We start from the raw sequence: 21,483 nt of genomic DNA, 5'->3' as shown, positions 1-21,483 counted from the left end.
ACATTAATTTAGCACTCCTAGGTAAGAGAGACCAACCTGGCACAACATAGTCTGCCAGCTTGGCGAGCAGCAAGGCGGCAATACGCGAGGCAGGGTCACTAGCATCTTGTTGCTCAGCATCTAGTGTGTTAATAGAGTAGCTCCACGAGGGCAGGGCCACGTTACCACAGTCCTCCACACTCATGAGAGGCAGGGCAGCTCGGCATAGCTGCAGGATGATAAGTACCAGCTTTGGAGAAGGTCTCTGGTCAAGTAGCAGAGACAAGAGCTTAGAAACACAGGCTGGCTGGCTCAGAATAGCTTTCCCTATGTGGCTCCTGCAATACAAAACACAGAAACATTTTACAAACACTGTATAAATACGCACAAAAGACATAACAATATACATAAATGATTCAAACAAATATATTATTTGCATACATGACATAAAATTTTACCTGGACAGGTCATTGAGCAGACTGAGCACATCCTGTAAGGCATCATTGCCAGCTGCCTGATTCCCACAGCACTCTGTGGCTCGGGCCAGGTGATTGGTCAGCAGGCTGGACACCTGCCGTGCCAGACCTGAGTGTACTGCATCGGTAGACCCACCTTCAAAGAGAGAATAAGAATGATTACTTACCTATCATTACAACACACTACTAAATGTGTAGTGTACAACCATTTCCTCCAACCATGTAAAAAAACATTGACATTGTTAATGTATACTTAAAGGCAAGTTCATGTAGTATGTGCATGCATTTTCAGGATCAGTACAAATATAATTAACTTGATGGCTCTTGAGACGTGATCAGAGTAAGTAAGGACCTACAGGCATAACTTACCTTCCACCTTCTCCCACTCAATGCAGCGGTTGGCCAGTACCTGGAAAGCAGCCCATGCCATGGTGGCCACCTTCTGCTTTTTGGTCTGCTTCTCGTTTGAGCTGCATTCCCTCTGACCACTTAAACTACACAGGCTGTCCATGAGCTGGACCAGACCGCTCCGCACCAGGCACTGCTCTTCACTCCTATATCAACACAGATGATGAATGTGGGTAAGGACTCTGAGGGTTTAGTAATACAGTGACAAATCAAAAGAGAGATGCAAGATTAAGTATCTTGCCTGGTGTAGGGGATTGTGCAAAGCAAGCCAATACTGTTGGCACAAGCAATAGGGTAGCGAGCACATAGTGACACTACAGATGTCATGGTCTCCCCAAAGGCCTCCTGCACCTGCTCTACCATTCCACCACAGGTCAGCTCTTCAATCCTGCACAGATGGCACATAAACACAAATGTATTGAAGAATCAGGCAAATTCAAACATTGTTTAACTGTGGCATTAAAATGTTTAAATATTGTAATATCATGATTACATTTTACCTGTGTATGTATGTAGAGTAGGGAGGGATTGTTACTACTGTTAATAGCACTGCTTTCTTACCTTGGGCCACCTTGCAGTACCATTGTGACAGGCCCCACCAGGTGAGTGACACCACCCACTCTGACAGCAGCAGTGAGCAGCTCTCTCATATGAACAAGTGCCTGCTTCCGCGTGCTGCCACGTCTCCAACGCGTCTGCGCAGCAGACAGGAAACTGCTGCTTGACACCTACAGAAATCACCGATATAAAAGATCTCACTGTCAGACCAGAATTTACCAACTGATTCTCATACAGCTATGGCAACGAAAAAAGAAGTGAGTAATGAGTAAGTTATTTACAGCCTGATCAGGTGTTGTTCCAATAAAGGCAAAGAGCTGTCCCAGCAGCACACTGTATGTTGGTTTGTCACGGCTGTCTTCTATGGCCAGAGACTGCAGCAGGGTAAAGGAGCTGCTGCGATGACTCGTAGGGTGGTGTCGCCTCCTAAAGATAACAAGTAAAGGAATAAATTAATTGCCAATTCCCTTGCATGATTCTCAAACATTAATTCTATCAAACAAAAATAGAAAAATACCTTTGGGGCGCATGTGTAAACTCTAAGTCCTGGTTAGCAATCATCTCCAAGTCAGAGGGTGCTGACATGCTGCGTAGAAAGACTGGCTGCTTCACCATGGGGATCACTGTCTTGGCGTCTGACACAGACTTCGAGGCTGGCACAACAAAATCAGAAATATTAGATGAGAAACAAACTCAATGTCATTTTGTCTCCCATGACTGATGCCTTGAGCTAACTAAAGACACTTCTAATTATGCAGGATTTATGAACTGACAAACACTGACAGATGAAAATATTGATTTACAGAAATAAGGCTGTGATACATTGTATTTCCAAAAAGTAATTAGAGTCAGACTCCTGTGTAAGTTATGTAACCGTACCCATTGATGCACTGGCTGATGGACCTTGTGTTGACAGCAGTTGGCTTCAAAATCTGAAGGAAAATATCTCTATTCCCAACCCTGCTGCCAAACAGGGTTTCATCACCATCACCGTAACCATAACAGGACCCATAAAAAGATCTTATGTACCTGGACCTGGTGTGCCTGCGGGTGTGCTGGTTAGACTTCTGCAATGTGGAGCGATGGTAACATGGAGCAGAAGCTCAGTGCGATTCATCAGACTCTTCACCAAGGCCTTAGTTTTGGCCAGTGAGGTGGTACTCCTGAGGTGCATGGTGTTTACCTCTTGAAAGAACTTCTCCCTGTAGGTGCAGATACATAATGTTACCGCACGAACTGATCCGTGACACCTGTAGTGCTAGAATAATTTTTAATTACTTGCCTCAATGCAAGGACAACATTCTCCAAATCACTAAAATCGAGTGGGACCTCCTTAAGTGAGCAAAGTAGTTCCAGCTCCTTAATTTTGTTCTGGTCAAAAAAACAACAACAAAACAATAGATTATGAATATCAAAGTGAATGGTAGTTTGAATCTCTAGAGGAAAATTGTAAATTGTGTGTGTGGAGCAGGGTACCTCAAAGAAGTGGTAGTCGTGAAAGAAAGGAGTGTTGTTCTCCAGCTTTCCCTGCTGGGCCTCCTCTACCTCATTCTGCCATTTCTGTTCCAATTCTGCAACACTCTGAAAGCAACACAGGAGATAATTAGAAACAGAGTGAGACTTTGTTTCTGTTCAGGTTGCTAGCCTAATTTCCTTTTTAGCTAAACTCAGGTCTTCTGTTCAGCCTTGTCCTTATTTCAACTGAAAACTAATAATACTCTCATATTTCCAAGCTGTAGTTTAATATGCTGCCCATTATGCAAATATCTCTCCAATCTGGTGATTAGAGGTATCATAAGGTGGTTTAAATATGCCCAGTATACAAGCGTCCTGGCTGCAAATAAACATAACTTTGCAAAAAACACCATGCAATAGCAACTCTCCATTAATCTCATTCCCTGCAGTGAACAGGAAATACTTCATTTAACTATCTAACCTAGAACTCTTGAATACCCAAAATAAAAACAAGTTTTCAAACATGCATAGTGAACAGTGTGTCTTCCACTGATAGCAAGCAAACATAATTCAAAGCATCCTAGTTTTTAAAAACCTTGCTATGTAAGAAGAGCTCACCTGCAGCTGGCGTTCCATAGCATTGATCTTCTTGAAGGTCTCAGCCATGATCTTACAGACCAGGTCATACTCCTCAGCATGATCCTCACGGTACTGGTAGTTAACAAGTGACTGAAGGGCATCCACCAGGCTTAGGTGTTTTATGACACAGGATACTATAACCTCCTCCATGACATCTGGCCTGATCACCTCCCTTGCAGAAAAAATTGGTTGTGTCAATAGCAATATCACCTTGCTCATCTAATAAACACACAAAAACTAACCAACTATGGCTGCTACGAATGGGGAGAGCTGCAATACTGAGAAGAAAACAAATGATGATGATTCAAAACTAAATCAAAATTCACCGTATCAACAAAGCCTGAAGACATACAAAAGCCTAGACATTCTATTTTAAAGAAGGATATGTGATCAAAACCACAAGTACTTTAAAGGACATCCTGATCATCTGTGAACCAGTTTGAAAACATGTTTATAATTTATTACATAATTCATTTAACAAACAGTCTTATGCCTGATTTATGGCAGAGCGCTCAACACTTTTGATAAGTGTTGCTCAACAGAAATTTAATTTGTTCAACAGGAATAAAAAAATGACACTTTCCTTTCATGTTGCGCATCTGCAGAATTTTTTTATGTTGCGGACAACATCAGAATTTGTCTTGCAATGTAACTGGTACTGTCGCCACGGAGATAGTTGTTTTCAATCCCCACCACTCTGACCTGTATTCAGCATCTCAATCCACAGAGGCAGCTGTCTGTCAGCAGCAGCTCCTGGGGAGCTGAGAGGACAGCGGCCAGCAAAATTGCCTTCACCAGGCTGAATAACAGCAGACATTTACTGACCAAAATTTAGCATACCCTTAGTTCAGGCAGGACACATCCCAGCTACATCAGCTGATCTCAAGCAGCCCAATCAATTGATGGTTCAGCTGATTGATGGAGGGGAGTCAGCTGACAGCTCACATGATTCTTTTCTATGCAACCCATTGGCAAATCTCATTCAGGGCTCAGGCCTGCCTACTGTTGCTGCTTCCTCTGCAAGCCGCTTTGCAACCCGCCTCCACCCCAGCTCCTCCTTTTCAAGCTGTGTCTGACTAATCAGTGTTATTTCCGTTTGTCATTGATGCTTGCTCTGTTCTGTTTCTGGGGGGTCTTTGCTGCTGCTCTCCCTGCCTTAGGCTTTCCATGTAGGTGCATGGAAGGGCAGGGAGGTTTGCTCTCTCTGCCTCAGGCTTTTCTCCTATGCGCGTGGAGGGGCAGAGAGGTGTGCTCTCTCCACCTTAGGCTTTCTACATAGGACAAAGCCATACTGCCAAATATAACACTGCAATGAAAAAAAGTTTTCTTTCAGTGGTCCTGACTGAAATATTTTTTTGTCAGCTCCACACAAAGAAATCATCAATGATTCATGTATTGATTCATTGATTCATCATAAAAAATGCAGAGGGTCTCTGCTTACCATGGTAACAACTTAAAACCTTTTGCTGAAACATAAATTGAAAACAATGTGTGACTGTTTAATTCCTGTCGAACAATACTTACCAAAAATGTCAAGCACCGTGCCATAAATCAGGCTTTAGAAAGAATTGCTTTGTGTTGCTTCGCCTCTCTCGCACTTTCTATTTCAGCAATGTTTTCACTTTTTTGTGTACAATGATGTCACATGAATATCCTCTGTACTGTAACAGTATGACCTTCTTACTTGATACTAGGACGGAATTGTGGTCGAGCCCTTCCAGACACCTCTCGTAGCCTTCCCATGATGCCTGGAGGGAGGCGGATACGAGGCAAATCAAAGTAGGTCCCTGGCATGAGGCCTGGGGGTGGGATGAGCACATCAGAGGGGTAGGTGAACTCCCGATCCTCCTCAATAGTGAGTGGCAGCGGTGAAGGGCTGGGCGTGAGGGCAGGAGAGATCGCACCGTTTGCTTCCACCTGCCACTGACACCTATTAGAAAAACAGAGCGTGTCATCTGTCTGTCATCTATGCTGCCAGATGTTTTGCTGCACTCAACTACATACCACTGAGGAATGTGTGCCACTTCTTAAATTGTACTATATTTATCACATGGGTAATCAATAAAACTGGCAGACATTTTGTGGTATTTTCATTCAGCTGTGTCACCTTTGCAGCAGCTTTGAGCAGAGCAAATCGTGGCAGGCTTCCTCCTCTCTTGTCACCTCTGGCCCATTATAGAGAATGCGGAGCATAGAGCAAGCCAGCACTGACAGACCGAGGGCAAGGTCTGCCAGGAAGGGGAGGCCTCCAGAGACATCCTCAGATGACTCCTGAAAGCAAAAACAAATAGCATCTACAGAATTAGCTGTTGTTCTTCATGTTACATGATGCCAGTGTGATTAATCAACAGTAAATACAAATGTCTGGGACATGCCAGTGCTCCCAGATTTTACCTGAGCTCTGACAGTGCAGGAGAACCCCCACATGGCTTTATCAGGGGTGTTGTGCTCACGTCCACTCCTCATCTCAAAAGAAAACGTCACAGTGTCTCCTTCAACCTAAAACATGACATACAAAAAATGTAGCTCTTCAAGACTGTTCGTGCACAATGTGTTTACTGTGTATGTTTGTGAAAAACCGCTTCTTTTACCTTGACAAGGTCTTTGGGCCATCCTGTCCCCAAGACACTACGACTGCCATATCCCAGAGTATTCCCTCCATATTCTGTTACTTTACGACTGTTGGTATTGGGACCAGCATAGATGACCAACTAAAATGTCAAAGAATACACTTAATTAAAAATGTCCCCAACCAGAGCCACAAAGGATGAAGGCCACTGGACCTACAGTTAGTGTAGTTGCATGAGTCAGTACCTTGTCATAATCATACTGTGAGGAGCAGCGAGAATCAAAGCGAAGGTACAGGCAGCGCGCTCCTGGGATGTGTACTGTCTCCTTGAACTTGTAATTGTCCCTCACAGGATGCACTGTCTCTACTGTCTTCCCAGCAGCCCATGGGGCAGGGATCTTCAGTCCAGTCAGGAAACCGGGCTCCTCACGTTCGTCAAGAATTCTAATGCAATACAAACAAATGACTGGTTTTACAAAGCTGAGTTTATGACTAACAAAACAAGTGATCCAAAATATAATCAGATAGATTCACTGCGAATTGATTGTTAGCATGCTTCTGGTGGACATTCAGCAAACGTACTTGTCATCAGCAGCACATGCTTTCGCCCCCGGCCCTACAGAGCCCCCCACAGGTGGAGGCTCGTCAGTGAAAAGTGGAGACTGAGTCTTCAGTAGCAGGGCAGTCTGGAAAACAGAGAGTAGAAACAACTACTTTAATACTTCTTTGTTACTCAAGGCAAAACAATTTATTCAATGCAAGAATTGTCTTTTGGACTGGCAAGACTCTAACCTGGCTAGTATAGAGGACCAGCTGCACCAACTGAGGCATGAGGGCATCAGCAAGAGTGAGGGTCTGCAGGTTGGGGTGCATCAGAGAGGTGAGCAACACTGGTAGCAGGTGCCCAAGCATGGTGGCCTTGGTTACCTGTTCCAGGCCTTTCAACCTGAACAACAAGCAGAGAAAAGGCAGCTTTTCAATGTGAAAGTGATTGATACTAAGCAGAAAAACAACACAAGAAATAGGGAAAATTAAAGAGGTAAAACAAAGCCACAGTGATTGCAAAAGCCTGCGTACATAAATGATTTCTCACACACCCTTCTATTCTTTGTAAGGAGGCAACAGCATTACTCAGGTTTAGCTAAATCTTGTTTCACGGAGAAATAGAGCATTAAAGCCAACTAAGAGAGCATCATGTCTCATTTTATTTTTGTCAGTTACATTATAGTTTTATGGTAATACAGCTGACACCAAAGATTAAGTTCAAAAGTCTCACGCATGATTTTAAAGGTATCCAGCAGCCACTGTGGCTGGCTGACTAAAGGGTTATTTTCCCACCCTAAAGAGGCAGTTTTTAAAAACAGATGAAGTCAAAAGCTCACCTCGTTTCTCTGTCAGCAATGTCGCTGTTAATGAGAGCTGTGGTCACCTGCTGCAGGGTCTCCAGCACTTCATCACATCCCACCAGGATCTTTGTTGCTAGGGATAAGATGCTGCTTTGCAGCTCCTGGGGACCACACACACACACACAATATGCCCACACTTACGTAACTCTGCTTTCAAGATTTTCCATGGTCATCTCTGTCATGCAATATGGAAATTATACAAACATGATTTCGTTAATTTTATGTCTGCAGAAAAAAACTCCATATATTAACACAATCTGAGCTGTTCGCTTATTTGAGACTGTTCCGCTTTCATCCTTTTAACCAACATTAGTAATATTTAGAAACAATACATTCTTACTTAATATAGCCCCGTTAACTGACATCATTAAAACTACAATGAGCACAAATTACTAAGCAGTGCTGTAAAAGAACAATCATCTCCCATTGCTCCGTCTGGTGGGTTGCTCTCTCATTGACAGACACACCACATGCACAGAGGTAGGGGTATTTAAAGGGGATGTTTACCTGTACCTTCATTGTTTCCCCTTGTAGGGAGCTGTCACTGTCGTCATTATCATCCGGACGGATAAGAATGGTATTACTGAGGAGGTGGTTCTGAACAGCCATGAGGTAGCGCAGACTAGGTGAGACCACCTACAGAGAGGCAAAAAACCATCTCAAGTTTAGACAAGTGCAATCTCACAAAACATGTGATCTCAATCAACACAGATGGCATGTAGTTCTGCTGAAATGCTAGTCATACTGGCACAGTGGAGAGCAGCTTCTGGAAGTCGTCTCGTGCGACAGTCTGACATTTGGTAATGACGAGGCAGGATTCCCGGACGACAGTCTTGAGAATACAGTGCAGCAGTTCATCACTCAATCTGTAAAAGACAGAGATTTCTACCACTTTGAACAAGTACATACCTACAGGGAGCTAACTTGTATTTTTAAAGTAACACCTGACATTGTCATCTTTGCCAGGTGTAAGCCTGGAGGGGATAATGTGTTAGGATGTGTGTGTGTGTGTGTGTGTGTGTGTGTGTGTGTTTGTCTGTCTTTTCTCTGATAATGTTGAAAACTACCGCACCAATCAGCCTCATATTTTGTGTTGTTGAAAAACCTGTTTTATTGAGTATTTCATACCGTCATTAACTCCTGACTCCTCTCTCCTCTTAATGGGCCCATAGAGGCCACAAGTTTTTCAGAAATCGGCTCAGCTAAAACCAACAAGCCCTAAGTAGTCCGCTGGAGGCCACATTTTGGTCTTCAGTGTGGCTAAAAAACTGACATCCGTAAAAAGGTTTGGTCTTAATTTCAACCGAACCAGCTGCAGTTTAATTACATAACTGAGATGTTATGATGCACTAAAGTTAGGCACAATACGACATTTATTAGTCCCCGTTTTCATTACTGCCAATGCCATCTTGATTATAAGGAAGCAAGCAGGGACAATTCATGGGGTGCAGCTGCAACAAGGTTTTGTTTCATCCTATGACTGGCGCAATACCACACCGGGAGCATTTCAGAAGCGAAGGGTTTTACCTGCCAAATTTTTTAGACTTGCCTGATTTTTTTCTTGACATTTTGCCTCTACAACAGTAAGTAAACAGGCTATATAGTATGATTTTTTCTTTTCTTCTTTTCTTTTTCTGTTTATAGCTCTTTGTGTGATGTAGCCTATAGAAAAGGTTATTACTGTTGAAGCCCAGCTATGAATGACATGGATCAAAGATTTGCAGTTGAAGTTATTAAAAATACATTCAATCGTTATAATTATTTTCTATCTATTTTTTCACATACAGTGCCTGTTAGCAGGAGAACTCAATCAGCTCTGTGAAACGCATCATTGCTTTGTCAAAAATACACAAGGTGTGTTTTTATTAGCTTCCAAAGAAATGCTGCGGCACATCTGCTGAAACTGCAAGAATCTTCAAGAGTGGCTACGCTCAGCTTGGGCAGCTGCCTGGCGGAGATCTGCATTCTACTGAGTACACTTTGCTGGTTTTGTGTTAACATCAGAGGCTATGTAAATGATATTGTACCCTATAGTTTCAGGATAGCCACTTACCTGTAGTGGTCATCTTCTTCACTCCCAAATCTATTCTTCTGCAGCTGGTCTGCCAAGTTGGTAAGAATGACATCACGAAGTTGAGACAGGCCACTGTTCCTTTCACCTGAATGTCACAAACAAATACACAGAATGTCAAATATATTTACCACAAAACAACTAGTTATATTAAATGTGTGTTTAGTATCATAGTCACCTTCAGTTAAAACCAGTTTCAGCAGTTTGTTGAGTTCAGTCTCCCCCTGATACAAAGTATTCAGGCCTGAGCTACAGAGACAGAGAGGAGGTAAAAAGAAAAGATCCATTTGAATATCATTATGATCGCTGATTTTACAAAACACCCTTTTAACTATTAGTTCTGTTTTATATACATATATATAGTATACTGGACTTACCTGATGGCCAGGCACACCTCTCTCTGGATCTCTGCTCCAATCTGATCCACTGGAGCCATGAGTAGCTGCCACAGGAGTAGGCCTGAACGACGCACACTTTCCCTATTCTGCTCAGACTGAGGATTGAAAAACCTAAACACCACCTGGACAGGACCGACAAAAAAGAGAAGAAACTCAAAACACAGAAAAAAGCTGAGTCATTGTCTGCAATACTGTCCCCAGCTGCAACTCTGACTGACCTGGAACACCACCAAGATGCAGCGGATGATGCATGTGTCTCCATTGACCATGGCCTTCTCCATAATGTCACAGATGCTGCTGAAGTGACGGGCCTCGATGGGATGCTGTTTACCAAGCAAGGCCCCCAGGGGCAAGCTGTTGCTGCTGGCTGCCAGCAGGTTGAGCTGATGGATACACATAGCACCTACATGATGAAGTAGCTGGTTGATAACCTCGCCAGTGGCCACAGTTTCCTCTGTGAAAAGAAAAGTTTGACAGATATTCAAATGTCTGACTGATACGAAGAACGTCTGGTGGTTTCAGTGCAATTTTTTTAATCTACCTTTGGGTTCTTTGATGACATGGCTGACACCAAGCCTATGGCACACATGATGAAAGGCTTGGTTCCCAGGATTGCACCATTGATCTATGTAATCACTGGAGCAGGTCCAGATCAAGTTGTTCAGTGCATCATAACATGCTCCTGTGAAGCCAGTGATTATAGAAATATATGTCACTTAAACTGGCAAAGCATTGTGTGACTATCATCTGTGAGTTCAACACAGAAGAGAAGAATGTGACAAAGCTGAGCTTACCTAGTCCCGCCACCTGGGCTCCCCTGCCCAATGAACTGCCAGGAGCATCAATGAGGTCTGCGCGGCTGCTGAACTGACCATCAGCCAGGTTAAAAACTAGGCTGGAGGCTAATACTGAACAAATAAAAATGTAAGTTGAGTAAACAAATGCATTCCTTACAATATTGTACAGTACAAGCCACTGGAGTTATTAATTTTTTTCATTATTAAATTACAAATAATGCAAATTGTTTTTCTTGAGCTTGTAATGTTAATTAAAACATTGTGTGTGTTCAAATGTAATGTTCCTTACTATTATCAATCCTAACTTATGACTTCAAGCTGCAATCAGACTATTATCAGAACACTTGCTGTCCACTAGAAACTTGAAAAGAAACCCCCCAGACCACAAGCACCCAGAGCTCCCCACTCATCCACTGGCAAAAGACCGTCCAAGTCCACTGAAGTCAGCCAACAAATGAGCGGGGATTTCTGGACAATCATGACACGGGGGAAAACCAGACTGTTCATCTGCATACGCTGCGATGACACAAATCTGCAAGTTTCCCTTTAACATGATGTAGAATGCTTTTAATTTTTTCCCAAAGTCTTTGCAGTGTACTATATCTTCACATTAAGTAAATCAATTTACATTATCTCTAACTTTTTGAGAAAAACTAAATGGCAGCATAACTGTCAGAAGTTATGGCAAACACATAACAGTGCGGATTTACAAGTGTCAGTGTGTGCTCTTACTTTTAAGAGAGGACAGGCTGCTGGTGCCTCCAAACAGGGAGCGTGTGGCAGAGCTCCCAGACACACCAGGAGGTGAGACCAGCATCACTAGATAGGTTCCACATACATACATAGGGGTCTTTCTTAGGGTCTTTAAAGGGAGTCCACAGCTAGTGTTGACAGCTGTAAGAGTTAAGAAGATGAGTGTCACCAGAAATGATTTTAATAACCCTAAGATTCACCATGAATTGCACACTGAAGCATATGTCATTTCTGGATGACTTTAAGTTGTGCTGATGAATTACCAGACTGCTCCTCTTTGACAGTGTTGGTGATTGCAGAGCCTGTGAGAGCAGCCAGTGTGGCAGAATGGGAGGCCCGGAAGCGTGACATTCGACTCAAGAGAAGCTCATTCAAGCACTTTGAAGACTCGCCTTCCTTGCGAGTTAGAATAACCCTGTCCTGCAAGATGTCTGCAACACACAACCCTGTCTGTGTCTGCACCATGGACGGGGGGGGGGGGGGGGGGTGTAGAGAAAACATTAAAGATGGAACACAGACATTAACAAACTGAAACTACTGTATATAGCAGGGCATATTGTACTCACAGACAGGTGAAAGACATCCATGAAGACAGAGTGGCCTTTCTGTGTCTTCTCATTGAGACTGGCTGGGGACCAGACCCAGTACAGGTAGGTTCCATCTGAGCAGAGGTGCAGCGTGGTCATGCTGCTGCCCACAGGGAAGTGGTGGGCTGGCATGGGCACAATCTGGCACACCTGAAAATGGCACAGCAAACATTAGCCATTTTAACTCAGAGCTGGTTTGATTTTAATGACTACGGTTAGACTGAATGTAGCTTTCATATATCCCGTCTTTGTACAAATTCATACATACATTCATTCATACATCTTCATCACCTGCATTTAGACTGTGGTTTTATTGCATCCTGAATGGAAAGAAATGCTGCCCAATTTTAGACCTTCATGCCTTGTTGGTACTATCAAATCATTTTTATGTTGCATGATGGGATAATAAAACCACATTAAAATGACAAGTAAGAATTAATGGGAGACTCTTGATGAAAATGAAATGCATCAAGACACAGCATCAAGTTCAAAATAGTGGAATACCTGGAGGGTGAAGGGGTCAATGACCTGGCACAGCTGATGAGGCTTGGCATCAAAGGAGGAGGGACGATGGAGGAGGCGACCGCTGCTGAACACCACCCAGCCAGGCTCCAACTCTTCATTTCGACAGTACACAAAACCCCTGCACAGACACAAAGTGCATCTATTTACGTGTTCTGTATTGTGTATTATTGAATATTTGAAAGGAGACCTTTTTGTTGAGAAACTAGCTGGGACACTAGTTGATGCAGAATGAGAAAACGAGTTAAGTAAAACAGCATAACATCACGTGTGTACATGCATTGCCTTCAAATTAATTGTGTTAATTATCTGCCGACATTAAAATTCTCCCAGCAGAATTATGCATCTTGTTTACTATATTCAGTGCTGATTATGACAATTAAGAGCATGTTCTTTAAGAAAAGGGTTGGCATGCTCATTCAAAGCTGTTGTGGTTCCACAGTTCTAGTTGTCTGCATGCCATTGCTAAGAATTGTACTTACTGCTGTGGGTTATTGCTGTAGTATGGGTCCCAATGAGTCTCATTTCCTTACAAAAATGTTTATTTTCCAAGTTGTTGTTTCTCATTTAATCAAGTGATTAATACTTCCAGCATAAAATTAACTAACTCACAAGCCTAAACCTGGCACATGTATCTTTTCTGAAAGTGAAACAAAAGGTCTCTGGGCCCTTTGAACTCTAAAAACACACTGTGGAAGAAAGCTGCCCTCTGCTTACAAATTGGGCAATTTGGAGCTACAGCATGGAATTGAGAGGCAGAGCACACAACGCCCTTTTGTCCCTTATAAACATCAACCGTATCAATCAAACACAGTTAGGCAGGATGTGACTGCATACTGCAGACATTGGTTTAAAAAGGGAAAAAGAAAATAACACAATGCCATGGGATGGGTAAGTGATATTTTTAGTGTTTTGCCCTCTCCGTCTGTCTTTCTCTCTTGCTATTCTCTGAATGCTGCAGTTAAAAAAAGGCAGGCGAGGAGAGTCACATTACCTCAGTGTCCCATGTAAACCAGAGCCCAGCTTGCTGAGTCCTCTCCCGGAGGAGTTAGTGGTATACAGATAGAGCCCGTCTGTGGCTAGACAGCGCCCCAGGTCAGTGTCTGCAACACACAGGGACAAAAAGACTTCGATATAAGGGCAATGACAATCAGATGACAAATAATCGTAAAGAAAAGAAAGGGGAAGTATCAGCAGGGAACTGGATGAAGTGGAGAGAAGAGAGCAGAGAATGAGGATGCTAAACAAAGACATCTGTCTGCTTTGCTAAATTTTTCATTTTGAGGACTGTGATGCCTTCAGAGATCCAAGACTACAGATCTAGTGTCAGATTACCTTAAAATATAAATATGCAAACCTGCTCAATGGATATATGCCCTGATCAGCTTCTATCACAAGGTCAGATGATGGATTCCTGGAGAGTGAACGTCACTTTCCCCTGCTTTGCTTTACCTTCTCATAGTCACAGCTCTTAAGTTTCAACATGGGCTCTAATGCCCTCCCTATACATACATCAACCTGGTCTCAATCCCAGGGCGTCAAACAATGCACTTGGACAGTGTGCGTCAGCATCAGATACGGACACACAATGCCCCCTTAAGTGTCTGTGTGAGACACACCAGACTTTCAACCAACTCCAATTGTAAACCCATCCATCTCATTCTTACGACATTCAGAGCAATGGCTGTGTATAAAGACAGAGAAAATCTGCTTATGGTGGGTGGGAGAGAATTTGGGTCCAGCAAGACCAGGACTTTGACCCAGGAAACAGTGTTGGTGTTTTGTGTGAAACTTTGTTTGTTTGTTTTTTGCACGTCTGCCGTTAGTCTTGTGTGTCATTGGTCATGTGAGTCAACTCACGACTAACGTCAACCACAATCTTTTCCTGAGCCTAACCACGTGGTTTCGTTGCCTAAAACTAACCACCGACCCCCTGTGTTAAGATACAGTGCAAAAGGCTTCTGCCCAAGTGTAAAATATGATGAGTAGGGCTAAGACATTGTAGCATACATATACAGTAAAATGAGGCAAAATGAGCGTTGTACCAGGCTATGCACTCTCCTCCCTCCATTTTTGTTGGGATTTTACACATTTTATGCACTTCAGGCAAAGGGGATTATAAATAATCTAAAGGTGAGTAAATAAAACAGAAAGCAGGGCAGTATTATGATGGGGAATATGACAAGCACAGTCCTCTCTATTACGTGCAAGCCTGAAAACTAGAAATATGTACAGGACATAATTTATCACACCCACATGAGAGCAGTGTCTACTTAGGCCTGTTATTCCTATCTTTTAGTTTTACAAATGTAGAGGCTGATCACACAGACATTTTGAGAATGTTTTTTTTACCTTTACTCTCTGCTCCTCCAGCAGAATTATCAGGTGTTGGCAGCATGTCCTCAAAACCCCAGGACACACTGTGTTTGCCCCCCAGGAGGCAGGATGGAGAGCCTGGGCCTCCTTCCAGGAGCAAAAGTCTGACGTGGAAGCGACACAGGGTGGTTACACATCAGGAGAGATACTAATATTTATCTTTCAGATGAACCAAAATACCACCCTCACCTGTACAGGACATCTGACACAGGGAGCTGGCCCAGATCGGTTTGTTTCTGCAGCAGGTGAACTGTGTGGATGAAGGTCTTCAGAGATCCCCTGGAGAATAGTTTGGCAGATTAGTCTGGAGGCCTCAGCATGACGCACAAGTGAAAGCTCATTGTTAAGCATTTTTGGAACTGTAAGTGGAATAATACTCAGCTTGAATTATGGAGGGGATCCGACGTAATGTGCTGGGAATTAAAATGCTAAGTTTTTTGAATCTGAATTAAAAAATGTTTTCCATTAGAATGCAGCACAGAGATTATTTTACACAGCGACTCTTAGCAGGGTGTAATGAGCAACCTACTTAACTTTGTGCAGTGTTCATTTACTGCTTCGCCACATCCAAGGCTATAAACTGAAGACATCTAAGTAAAATGGAGAAAGTCTCTTTCTGTCTCTAACTATGTATGTATGCATATATGTCTTTTGATTTCCTCCACAACCACTCATCCGATCCACTTCACCCTTGGAGGCTGTATTGATGAGGACCCAAGAAAGTGCAGTGTTGAGAGCAAACTCTTGAGATCTACAGAATATTTTTACTTGTATTTCTTTAATGTACACACTGTGTAGTGTATTGTGAGGGGACCCCTATTAAGTGTTACACAGCCAAATGGTATGCTGGGTACAGCTCTCAAACAATTCAAGCATCAGGGATTTTATTTTCGGAATGAACGCTTTTGTTCCCAGAAATAGCCAGGCTTTGACTTCATTGAGGCCATAAAACAGTTGTTCAAGTATTTGCATCCAAATGACATGTATACATGCATGCATGGCGTGCTTTTTGCTCAGGACCCTAGGAATCGCAGTGTCCAATGTGAAGTTTTTTCCGATGAGCAGTTCTCTAGAAAGCTGCAAGCAGCAAATTCCTGAGGCCAAGCAATCGACCCATTTTGAACAGGCACTGCACTAGTTCAAGTAATTCTATAATCAGGGAGAAGATCTGTGCAAGAGAGGAGGTCTACTGAAGTGATACTCTGGCATTCTCTCATGCAAAAGACGTAAGGTTTTTAACTACATCTTTGAAAAATGTCTTCAACTAGGCATAAAAAGAAAATGGAGGGATAGATAACAACATGATGATAATCATTACAATGTCTATAGTGATGGCATAATTTTACTGACAACCACCCCACATGCCACCAAATGTGTGTGGCAGAAAGGGAGCTAGAAAAATAAGAATTCTGACTTGTGTATCACCAACATGTCGCATTGTTACTGGATGCTGGATATAATCCAGGAAAATCCTGCCATGTGCTGTAGTACAGAACGTACATATATGTGAATCAGTGTTTACATGTTCCACAGGCGACAGACAATTCAGATGAGTCATGTGTCAGAGTCCCCTTCTGCACCTCACTGTGTAAACATCTTATCAACAACTGATGTCAAAGCACATGGCTACACAGTCTTTCTGCTTACTTATCCTCTGACATTGTGAATTTACTAACCAGCCCCATCAGAGGTGAGGGGGAGTAAAGCAGATAGCTCTTTAATTAGCTCCCACTGTTGGTGAAAAGGCACCAGGGCTGGATGCTTCCCCACAACAAAGAGCTCTCAGCCTCAACAGAGGCTGAACAAAGAGTGGAGAGTTCTGGTTTTGACAAGTCAAGATCTGTTGTCACCAGCAGAAGCCAGAGTTCAGGCACAAATGCAAAAAACAAGCACATTCTGCAGGCTAGGTATCAAACAAAAACACCAGAGCACTTATATATGATTCATAAGTTTAACTTCTCTTCTTATTGTTGTTGTTTTTTTCATATGAGCAAAGCACAAGGTGAATATTGCTTATAAAAACAATCTGCGACACCCCTTCCTATAAGCATACAACACACTGTGTGTGTATAGCCCTGTCTCTCCCAGGGGCCCTGTGCTGCTGCCCCATAAAGTTCACAAACTGTAGAATAATGGCTAAAGCTGCAGCAGGAGGCAAAACTATCACTTTCTTCTGTACTAACATCACTTTCAAACAGCGTCAGTACCTCGTGCTGAAAGAGCACAGATCAGACTACAGCAAGAGCTTAGTTTGACGTCAGAACACTGGAACACTGCCCTGCCACTTAGCTGACAGAGAGCAGGGATGTCTGTTTATGCCCACCAATTTAACGATATATAAAATATCAATCACTAAGTGTTCAGCTATGCCTTTATCTGACCGTGCTACAGTGCGTGTTGGATGGTTTTGAGCACTGAATCAGGCATGATCATTCATGTAACATGTACACTGAAGAGAGGGGAAGGGAAACTGATCAGTAGGTCAATGATGAGCTTATTTTAGCTTTGGCTGCCAGGAAAAACTGACTAACTGATTGCTTCTGAGTAGAGTGACTAATGTTTTCGATAAGATACTTTCTTGATCACGTTATTTTGACTTGAAGTGTTTGGATACATTAATATCCCTTTACTGATTATTGTTAGTTAAATACATTGGGTCTCATTCATGAAACGTGAGCAGAAGGAATTTGTGTGTAAAGTGTTCGCAGACGGAAATTTACGTGCATGTCCGCATTCATCAATATTTTAGTAGCTCCGATCTTTTCGTAGCTACTAACAAAATCTACTCCTGCTCCTGACCACTCGTAGTGCTTGTGTAAATTTAGTAAAGCACATAAATATTGCTTGTCACTATTGGAAATTACAATTTTAACTCGTATTACGCTCTGTTATGTACACAATACACAGATGCCTTTGAAACACGTAATCTAAACATGACAAAATATTAAAAATATAACACATTTAGTTAAATTAGTTGGCAATTAGCAGGTTTAAGATCCAGATTAGGTTCATGATTATGAATTATCTATGTAAATCGACTCAATAGATTACACGTTCTCTCTACATGTTGAATGATGATAATAGATTACACGTTCTCTCTACATGTTGAATGATGATAATAAAAATATCCGTAAGGACAGCCGGATCACAGTCTCTTCGGCCTCGGTGCCTGGGTTCAGCAGGAGCAGCAGGTGGTGGAGCCACGAAGGAGCACGCGCCAGCTGAAAGAATTATTTGAGACAACACGTTTTTTGTTGTTGTTGTTTTTTTTGTGGCTTTTTGATCATATGAATGAATAAATCTGATTTGAAAAATGTTTAATTTACGTTGTATAAAACAGAGTTTTAGGCTATTAAGGTTCAAATAATTTGAAGACGATGCATACAAAACTGCTGTAGGCTATATGTTATCCGTATCATTTGTTAAAATAAATGTTAAATAGCTCTACATTCCGACAGCCATCACTGATTTAGAGTTTATCCATTACGCACAAAACATCTCTGGTTTCCCGTTCCCACTTCATTCAAAACCCCACAAATGAATCTTCTGTTTGTTTGGTGACCGCTGTATTTTTTTTTGTGTGTGTGCTTATGCGTTTCTTTGCCTCCAGTTTCATATCAAACCATTTACGCTTCACCTCTGACATGGTTCTTTGTACTACGGAGACAACATTAACAGCATCTGTTACCTCCCTCCAGGCCTTCGCTTTGCCTGTCCCTGTCACACCACTACTAACTGAAGAAAATAAAATGTTTTTTCTTAAGTCCACTTCACCCAAAATTATTTCGATCTCCGCTTCGGAAAAATTCTTTTTTCTTTCACTCTCTTTCTTTGTTTGCGCCATGACTGACAGGTCGACTGGATGCACCTACACCTCCTTATATGGTGGTCATTGGCTATTCATGGGCGGGGATTTATGCTAATTGCTGATTACCGGGAGCGCGCTGTCACTTTACGATGGATTGGCATTCATGATCATACACATGTGGTTACGATCAAATCTGAGTTTCCCGCAGCGTTCCTGAATCCGGAGTAGGTTTTTAGTAGAGTAGGCTTTTATGTGCAAATCTACACACAGATTTACTCACTTTTCATGAATGAGACCCATTGTCTACAAGAGCCAACAGAGGGATCCTAACAATTGTGAAGGTGGGACAGCGAGTATGTATGGCCTTACCTGGCACAGGCAAGGGCCACAAGTGCAGCAGCAGCGTTTTCCCTCTGTCTCTGTGTGTGGAGGATCTGCGTCTGAGCCTGCCCCTGTGGTTGGCCTGACTCCTGGGCACCATCTTCCAGCCAGGAGCAGAGCAACCCCTCCAGGCCATTGAGGCAGTCAGCGGGCTCTTTGCTGAGGCTGAGCGGCTGGCAGTCCCGGAGGCAGGCTAGCAGTACCTCTGCTGTGACACCGCAGAGCGCTGGGTCACTGCGAGTCTGGGACTGCAAAAGGGGAAAGACCAGCAGCAGACCGACACGGGAGGTGAAGGGCGCCTGCTCGGGTTGCTGGAGCAGACCTTGTCTTTTGAGCAAGGCCAAGGTCTCCTCATCAGCCCCTCCAGTTCCCTCTCGCTCCTGCTGCTCCTCCAGGGCCAGCTGCCGCTGCGCCCCCCACAGGCCGCGCAAAGCATTGAGACGGTACTCCAGCAGGCGTGCATATGCATTGCTCTGATTCCCACAGACGGCACGCAAACGCTCAGCGAGCTCTATCGGGTTCTTCGTCTCAAATGTTAGAATCTGGAGGACAGGGGAAGATAGTGAAGAGAAAAGAAGGAAAATGTTTACATTGACAGCAGTCAAAATTGAGACAATTTGTCTGCACTAGTGTCTTACCCAAATTAAATTTTCCACATCAGAGGGAATATTGACTCAGAGATGTGTATTCAAATACAGAAGAAGAGCACAGCCGTGGAGAATTTAAATTTAACTGACATGGATTTGAATTTGGGGTTGTGAACGTTCTACTTTTTCTGATTTACCTGATTTCACAGAGCATTTGGTTTTATCCTCAGTCTACTGCTTACACAGCTAGGAGATGGAAATCTTTTCTAAACTGACATCTTTAAACAAAACAGCAGGTAAAGCTGGTCTACTGTCAGCAGAGCCAAAAACAACCAGTTTGTCCTCAAGGTGTATAGGCCAATGTGCAGCTAACATTTAGTTAAAATTAATCTTATTATTTCTCACATTGCTATAATCTATCAGTACAACACTATTTCCACAGTACAACTACGAATCACTTCCACAGAATAAACCCTTGTGTCTACAGTTCCTTGGTCTATGAAATAATGGTCAGAGATAGCAAGGTACATTTGGGATAGCCTATCACAAGTGAAACAATGTGCCTCGTGCACTTAGGCAGCATTTCAGATATTGATTACACTCTGTGGCCCATGAATCATGGACTAGAAAAAAAATCCATTACACCATTTAGCAGGCACAATTTGTATTGATTCAATTTCAGAAATGCTACTAATGTTACAGTAACACTCCTTAACTGGATGCTGGGCCTTCTCCACCTTGCTCTGCAAAACACTGCTGCATGTGGATAAAAATAGTCAGCATCACAACACCTTCGGAAAGAGCACTAAATGACCCAGTCAGTCTGAAAGCTGGACACGAAGGCCAGAAATGTAGAGAATCTGAATATAACTATTTTGGTGTGAGCTACTACCACCCATACATAGGAGGCTGACAACAACTAACATGGCTACTCTATTTCTGTGACAGATTTGCTTTATAAATGTAAAAATAAAATCCAATTTTTCCAACATATCATTAAACATAATTTTAACTTTCTATATTTGTACATGCACCATCCCATTCACAGAACGCTTTAATTAGCATGCCAACCTAATGAGTCTCACCCACATACATGTTACCATTTTTGCTCGGATTAAATTATCCGAGGGATCCTGGGGACTTTATACTGGGGATAATGTGGCCTAACCATACTTTGTATTAAATATTGTAGGCCCAAAATTCATGGTAGACAGGTGATGAAAAAACTGATTACACAAAATGCCCATATGTTCAGTGTCATAACTATTTTGAGTACCTTGTTGCAGGTTACGATGATTGACACTATTTCAGTGTTTACAAAGGAATATTGCACGCAAAGATTAGACCAATGTAAAAGTGCAAAAAAGCCTTAAATTCATGCTGCATGCTGCAAAACCAAACAGTGGTACTTTCAGCAGCATCTTGTGCATAATCCAAAGTGTAAAGTCCAGCTGCCAGTTATCGTGCCTTCGACAACACATTCACATTGATTCCTCTTTTTCTAGAGCAGCTTTAACAAAAAGCAAAAGTTCAGAAGCTGTGTCACTGCATGTCTATTGTTGAGTTTAACAAAATGAAAAAAAGGGTGAGGGGTTCAAGCCTGCCCATTCACATTCATTAATTAAACAGTGGTTTGTCATCTGTCAGAGCTGCTGATTGAACATATGTACGTATAACAGAACAGCATGTGGTTGATGGTGGAACAGTAGTCAT

At 42.6% G+C, this 21,483-nt stretch overlaps 1 protein-coding gene across 2 annotated transcripts in view; it reads right to left on the bottom strand.

Annotated features, from left to right (window-relative positions):
• Positions 1-21,483, bottom strand: part of LOC126393867 (probable E3 ubiquitin-protein ligase HECTD4) — a 42,944-nt gene that overhangs the window by 18,612 nt on the left and 2,849 nt on the right. The window contains exons 2-36 of one of the 2 annotated variants that reach the window (XM_050050262.1): positions 19,172-19,725; positions 15,184-15,273; positions 14,971-15,098; positions 13,613-13,721; positions 12,601-12,739; positions 12,076-12,246; positions 11,773-11,965; positions 11,489-11,650; positions 10,754-10,867; positions 10,501-10,641; positions 10,178-10,413; positions 9,939-10,081; positions 9,740-9,810; positions 9,544-9,649; positions 8,236-8,356; positions 7,998-8,126; positions 7,467-7,591; positions 6,877-7,030; positions 6,667-6,770; positions 6,330-6,528; positions 6,107-6,226; positions 5,910-6,014; positions 5,623-5,786; positions 5,200-5,445; positions 3,495-3,687; positions 2,898-3,002; positions 2,700-2,792; positions 2,451-2,619; positions 1,939-2,074; positions 1,703-1,847; positions 1,425-1,591; positions 1,105-1,251; positions 825-1,009; positions 438-591; positions 37-317 (exon numbers count right to left, since the gene is read on the bottom strand). In XM_050050262.1, coding sequence (XP_049906219.1) covers positions 37-317; positions 438-591; positions 825-1,009; positions 1,105-1,251; positions 1,425-1,591; positions 1,703-1,847; positions 1,939-2,074; positions 2,451-2,619; positions 2,700-2,792; positions 2,898-3,002; positions 3,495-3,687; positions 5,200-5,445; positions 5,623-5,786; positions 5,910-6,014; positions 6,107-6,226; positions 6,330-6,528; positions 6,667-6,770; positions 6,877-7,030; positions 7,467-7,591; positions 7,998-8,126; positions 8,236-8,356; positions 9,544-9,649; positions 9,740-9,810; positions 9,939-10,081; positions 10,178-10,413; positions 10,501-10,641; positions 10,754-10,867; positions 11,489-11,650; positions 11,773-11,965; positions 12,076-12,246; positions 12,601-12,739; positions 13,613-13,721; positions 14,971-15,098; positions 15,184-15,273; positions 19,172-19,725 — 5,599 coding nt within the window. The remainder of the gene's footprint in view (positions 1-36; positions 318-437; positions 592-824; positions 1,010-1,104; positions 1,252-1,424; positions 1,592-1,702; positions 1,848-1,938; positions 2,075-2,450; positions 2,620-2,699; positions 2,793-2,897; positions 3,003-3,494; positions 3,688-5,199; positions 5,446-5,622; positions 5,787-5,909; positions 6,015-6,106; positions 6,227-6,329; positions 6,529-6,666; positions 6,771-6,876; positions 7,031-7,466; positions 7,592-7,997; positions 8,127-8,235; positions 8,357-9,543; positions 9,650-9,739; positions 9,811-9,938; positions 10,082-10,177; positions 10,414-10,500; positions 10,642-10,753; positions 10,868-11,488; positions 11,651-11,772; positions 11,966-12,075; positions 12,247-12,600; positions 12,740-13,612; positions 13,722-14,970; positions 15,099-15,183; positions 15,274-19,171; positions 19,726-21,483) is intronic. The other variant, XM_050050263.1, reaches the window with a different exon arrangement.

The sequence above is a fragment of the Epinephelus moara genome, chromosome 8, assembly GCF_006386435.1.
Source record: "Epinephelus moara isolate mb chromosome 8, YSFRI_EMoa_1.0, whole genome shotgun sequence".
Lineage (NCBI taxonomy): Eukaryota > Metazoa > Chordata > Actinopteri > Perciformes > Serranidae > Epinephelus > Epinephelus moara.
Note: the sequence above shows the minus strand (reverse complement) of the source record. Positions and strands in the feature narration are given on the sequence as shown.